The following is a 6,619-nucleotide window of genomic DNA, read 5'->3' on the forward strand; positions in this document are numbered from 1 at the left end:
TTAGTTCGGTTAAAAATTGTAGGTAAAATCCTCAAAATACCGAAAATCGGGAGGTGCCGTTATATGGGGGCTGTACCAGAACATGGACCTTTGTCGACGATTTTTGGTGGAGAAGTTTTGTGACCACTGAGAACCTCAAATGTCAAAGTACAGCTAGTTCGTTTAAAATTTTGGCTAAATTCATCAAAATACGGAAAATCGGGAGGTACCGTTATAGGGAAAAGTCTCCTGACCACTGAGAACTTCAAATATCAAACTACATTTGGTTGAAAATTTTAGCTTAAACCTCAATATACCAAAAATCCACTCATCCATCCATCCATATTGTCAATTATTTCATATTCCATTTCAAAAAAAGGTTAACTTTTTCCGCGCCACATCAGATTTTGGAACACAGGTTAAGAAAAAATTCAAGAACCGTGGATGTGGCATCACACACTATTTTTTGGGATAAAATTAATCTAGCTCCAGTGTTTGAATTTGCTACCAGCACAGCACTGAAATCACTAAAAATATGCTATTGCTATGCTGTGCTGCGAACATAAAAGTAGCATAGCGCATGGTCTATGCTGTGCTTCTGAAATCTGCGAAGCACATAGCATAGCATAGTCATCAAAATCAAAAACGAATGCTATTGCTATGCTGTGCTGCAGACGTTTTAACAGCATAGTAAACAGCCGCAGTCAAGAAAACAAAAACGAAAACTATTGCTGTACTGTGCTATGAACAAAATCAACAGCATAGCATCAAACATAGCCCAGAAAAATGTTTGATGGCAAAGAAGTATGTATTTGAAATATAACAGAATTTGGTATTGAGCTGTGAAATTATGACTAATTGCACAATTCGATATTTTTAACACACTACTATTATTTTGACCGCAACTATTGCTCTGTTCCAGAACCTGCAACAGTCTACTATTTTTGAAATGTTAACACTTTTCCTTTATAAAGCGAATTTCGAGCTTCTAAACGCATGATATTGCCACTTGCACCTTTTTATACCCTACACCACCATGTGGTAAGGGGTATTATGTCTTTGTGCATTAGTTTGTAAAATGCAAAAGGAAACGAGATAGACCCATAGTTCCTTTTTGGGATGTACGATTTACGCATGTCCGTCTGTCTGTCCGTCTGTCAATGTATTTTTGTAAACAAAGTACAGGTCGCATTTATTGTCCGATTCGCATGAAAATTGGGGAAGATAGTTTTTTTTGGCCAAAGGACGAACGCTATTTATTTTGGTAAAAATCGGTTCAAATTTGGTTATAGCCCCCGTATATATCTTCGCCCGATTTAAGGCATTTGGTGCACGAAACACGCTATATATGTCCGATTTCAATGAAATTTGGAATGTGCGACGGAATTTAGTCTAGAAATAAGTGTGCCAAATTATATAGAAATCGGTTCAAATTTGGCTATAGCTCCTATATATATTCTCGGGCGATTTTAGGTATTTGATGCACGAAACGCGCTATATATGTCCGAGTTCAATTAAATGTGGAGAGTGCGACGGTATTTAGTCTAGAAATAACTGTGGCAAATCATATCGAAATCGGTTCAGATTTGGATATAGCCCATATATATCTTCGACCGATATAGGTATTTGATGCACGAAACACGCTATATATGTTCAATTTTGATGAAATTTGGACTACGAGACGGAATTTGGTCTACAAATAAATGTGAAAAATTATATCAAAATCTGTTCTGATTTGGATTTAGCTCCCATATATATTTTACATATTCACAGTGGTGTAGGGTATTATATAGTCGGCCCCGCCCGACTTTGAACCTTTCCTTACTGGTTTAATATATGTACTAGAGTGGTTTGAAAAATCGATATCGGATTTTTATGCGCCACCCTCCTAAAACTTTTAGTTTTGTTAAAAATTAAGATTGTCAGAGTTTGAGTTCAATCGTGCCACTGGGGCCTCAAAGTTTCCAAGGGCCCTTTATATAGCCAAAATTAAAATCTGACCCGATTTTCAAAATGTTTGTGGGATTACTTGTTTAGCAACTTGTAAACTTTTTTCATCGATTGGACAATAAATGTGATCTGTAAAGTGATATTGTGAAAATTCGCCAATACAAATTAAAATTAAAATTGGTCCCCATTTTATAGGGCCAAAGGCGAATTTTCACAAAATCACTCTATAGACCACATTTATTATCCAATCGATGAAAAAAGTACCATGTATGTACATTGTAAGCAATAAACAACACTGAATAACTCATAGGGCCTTTATTATAAGTTCTCTTTTACTATTGGATATATTTGAAAACGCAAAATAAATAAATTTGAAGACATTAAAAATATAATTTTCTCATTATAAGTTAATGCCAAGAAAGTTCTCCTTGAAATTGAATGATCCCTTTTAATATTATTTTTACCGGAATGCTAAAAAATCTGATCGAAAAAGCCAAACTATAACCAAAGAAGGCTTTATAATAATGGGGGTTAGTGAGTTTGCTGGATTAACATTAATTATGCTATGCTATGTAGAAATGTTTACAGCATAGTCACGGTCCACACTAGCGTGAATTTCATTAAAAAATTTCATGAAATTAGGCGTTCTTAAATCGAATTCCCCACTACAGCAATTTTATGATTTTACTCTACTATGGAAGTCGATCTAGAGACGCATAATTTCATGCAATTTTTTCAATGAAATCACTCTAGTGTGGACCGGGACATAGCAGAGCACAGCAATCGTTTTTCGATTTCATGACTATGCTATGTGCTATGCTACTTTAATGTTCGTAGCATAGCATAGCACAGCAACAGTTTTCGTTTTTGTTTTTGAAAACAGCACAGCATAGCAATAGCATTCGTTTTTGATTTTGATGACTATGCTATGCTATGTGCTGTGAAGATTTCAGAAGCACAGCATAGACCTTGTGCTATGCTACGTTTATGTTCGCAGCATAGCACAGCAACAGTTTTCGATTTTGTTTTTGAAAACAGCACAGCATAGCATAGCAATAGCATAGCAATAGCACTCGTTTTTATTTTTGATGCTATGGCTATGTGCTATGCTGCGTCACTTTCACAGCACCAGCATAGACCTTGTGCTGTGCTGTGAAAAACTAGTAGCAAATTCAAACACTGTCTAGCTCCCTTATCAGTGAAGTTGTTTCATTGCAGTGAAAACGACGAGCAGGAAACGCGATAAAATACGCTATATTTTCAAAAACAAATTTTAGATGATTTTTCTACTTTGGAATTTCTCGTAACTGGCGTTTTAGTGGATGAATTTTCAAGTAAAATGATTCATTGCACCTGCATGACAGGTGCAAAAATTCGGCCCGAAAAATATGATTTTTAGAAAAATTTTCGCACAAAATTTCCGCATTCGGAAGCAGATTTCTATGAAGCTTTGCAGACTATGTTCACAATAGTACTAAATAACTCAGAATCGCAAGTACTACAATCCTATATATGATTTTTTGAAAAACCTGTTTGCGGAATGAAATTAGAAGAAAATTAAAAAAAAATGGTATTTAATGGTAGAAGCAGATGCAATTTTGAAAAGTAATACATTAGTGAAATGATCCTTATTTAGTTTGCATCTACTTTTACTTTGGCAGGAAACTCGTGGAAAGTGTGGTTTAATCACAGATCGAGAGACAACAAGAAAAGTCAAGTTGGCTTCAACCCATTTTTAACATAAATATAGTCACAGCTTCCACGCAAATTATCTTTTAAGGCCAATATTTTTGCCACGTCCAAAAACATTTCATTTCATCCAAAAATATTTAATTTGTATCATATAAAATCACAAGTCGCATTTTCCACAAGGGTAAACCTTGGCTTCAGCTATGTTAAATTTTTAAAAATATTGATGATATATACTTCATAGGATCGCAAAGGATTAGATCGATGTGTTACAAACGGAAAAACAAACTTAATATACCGTCCATACTATGGTGGAGGGTATAAAAAGTACAAACAGCCCAAAAACGACCTACTTTATTGGACTTTGCTTTATTAACTACAAATTTCCATTTAAACACTACTGCTGATGGCAAAGTAAATAAAAGAATCCATTCTGAATTCAAATTTATTATATAAACATTTTTATTCAATTAATATGCCAAATTTCTGGAGTTTTGTTTCAAACTGTTCATCCCTGAACGTTTTGCAACATACATACTTCAAATTTATAAACCTCCTCACATGGATCTTTATCGTCGATGGTCATGCATTTAGCTAAAGCAGGCTTTACCTTATCCTTATTAGCAGCAAAACGTTTCTCCATTAATGTACCAAATAGTTCGTGGTTTGGATGATCGTCATAGGTTATTAAATCCATTTTCCTATACAAACACAGGAGAAAACATTTCATATTATGCGTAAAATTGTCCAAATCAGCTGCTTTGGCAGGCATAAAATGTTCCACCTGTTCAACTGGGACACTTGTGCTTTTGGCACATTTACCTATGGTATATTTTACAATGGCCGACATTTCGGTTTCTGCCTGTAAAAATAAAGGCGAAAACCTATGTACATAAAACTGTGAAATTTAAAATAAAAAATTAACATACCACGGATATTTGGGCGAAATCCGAAATTAATACCAACACCAATAGTCCACAAAGAATTAGATGAGCTTTCATTGTTGCAAGTTGTGACAAATAATCATAATGTTGCTGCCTGCGTTTGAGTTTAAATAAGAAAATTATAGGGTTTCGGCATGAAATGGTTCGGTGGTTCTTTTGACAAACAATGACAGCTTAATAGTGTTGTTAATTGTTTAATATGTGTCATATAATTTAAACATTTTGTTTCACTTCAATAATAGAACTTTTTCTAAAAATTAAAATATTTACATACATATGTACATAGTTAAAGCGTATGACTTTTTTAACTGTTTTCTGTTGGCATTTTGTAGCTTTGAAGTAAAAGTAAACGCATAATAGCGTTAACATTATGGTATTTGTGATAATCATCTTGCAACCGATTGGTACTGCGTTTCGATTTAGAATACATATATTATTACTCCCTGTATTAGCTACCAAGGAATGGTCTCGAATTTCTCTAACATATGTATGTAGAAAAGTAAACTACTAATCATTCTTCTCTTTTTAATTCTTCGTGGGGTAACCTAGGTAGTTAACTATAAAACAAATCACAACAGCTGTAAGCCAACATTTGTCTTTCAAGACCATAAGATCTCCTCGTAGAAGACAAAAATATATAATATAAAAAATAATAATATTACATAATAATAATATACTTACTTAGCTGGCCCATTACAGAACATTTGTTCCATAGACCGAACTAAGAAAAGATCTCCAATTCTCTCTGTTTCGTGTTTCGCTTTTTTGAATACCGCTCCTTGTCATCTCTTCATCCACTTGTTTGCGCCCTCTATTCTTTAGCCTGCCAATTCTGCGTGCACCGCCATGTGGCTCGAATTTATACGCCTTTTTAGCGGGTTCATCATCGCTCATTCTTATTATATGGCCTAGCCAACGCAATCGCTGCATCTCAATACGTTTAACTATATTAATGTCGTTGCATAGCAGATACAGCTCGTGATTCATACGACGTCGATATTTACCGTCAACGCAGATCGGTCCGTAGATCTTTTGAAGAGTTTTACTCTCAAACGCGCCAAGCACTGCCTTATCTGCTTGCGCAAGTACCCAGCTTCGGAACCGTACATCAGCACGGGTAGTATCAGTGTTTTGTAAAGCGTTATTTTTTGACGAGTTGTGGCTTTGTTTTTGAAGTGCTTACTTAAGCCAAAGTAGCATCTGTTAGCCAATACAATTCTTCTTTTTATTTCACAACTGATGTCGTTTGTTGTGTTTACGGCGGTGCCGAGGTATACGAAGTCTTTTACTACCTCAAAATTAAAGGAACCAACTTCAACAGTTGGTCCGATTTCAATGGACGCATTGCGCGTCGACACCATCAGCTTGGTCTTCTCGACGTTTACCGCCAGACCCACTTTAGCAAATTCTCCTTCGACCTTCATAAAGGTATCGGTTACCTCTTTTACTGATCGTCCCATGATGAATATATCATCACGCGAAAGGCTGTCTCCTTGCCTGAAACCTCTTTTGGTACAAAACTCTTCGGAGAGGTTCTCTCCTACTTTAACTGAAGATCTTGTGTCACTTAGAATCATTTTACAAAGCCGAATGAGCTTTGCGGGGATACCAAATTCAGACATTGCTTGGAATACCTTTGAACGTAGCGGGTCTTCTCCAGGATTTGCCGCATGGTAAATATCTGGTCAATGGTGGACTTGTCAGGTCTAAAGCCACATTGGTATGGTCAAATTATTTCGTTGACCATGGGCTTTAGTCGTTCGCATAATATCCCTGACATTATCTTGTAGGCGATAGGGAGAAGACTTATGCCCCTATAGATGGAGCATAAAGTCTTATATCCTTTCTTATGGACGGGACACAGGATGCTCAGGTTTCAATCGTCGGGTACGCGTTCTTCCTGCCAGATGGAGCTAACTAGCTGATGCATACACCTTTTCAGCGTGTCGCCTCCGGTTTTAAACAGCTTGGATGGTAGGCCATCAGCTTCTGCTGCCTTATTATTCTTCAGTCGGTTAATTGCTGTCTTTACCTCATCTTGGCCGGGTGGTATACAT

The 6,619-nt window shown here is 36.1% G+C and overlaps 1 protein-coding gene across 1 annotated transcript; it reads right to left on the bottom strand.

Annotated features, from left to right (window-relative positions):
* Positions 1–4,079: 4,079 nt before the first annotated feature.
* On the bottom strand, positions 4,080–4,622 carry LOC141404883 (uncharacterized). The gene is made up of 2 exons (XM_073988706.1): positions 4,548–4,622; positions 4,080–4,480 (listed from the first exon to the last, which is right to left on the bottom strand). The coding sequence occupies exons 1-2, from the start codon at positions 4,617–4,619 to the stop codon at positions 4,127–4,129; spliced, it is 426 nt and encodes a 141-aa protein (XP_073844807.1). The 5' UTR covers positions 4,620–4,622; the 3' UTR covers positions 4,080–4,126.
* Positions 4,623–6,619: the final 1,997 nt, after the last annotated feature.

The sequence above is a fragment of the Musca autumnalis genome, unplaced genomic scaffold, assembly GCF_047663935.1.
Source record: "Musca autumnalis isolate F117 unplaced genomic scaffold, ASM4766393v1 scaffold_5, whole genome shotgun sequence".
In the NCBI taxonomy this organism is placed as follows: Eukaryota; Metazoa; Arthropoda; class Insecta; order Diptera; family Muscidae; genus Musca; species Musca autumnalis.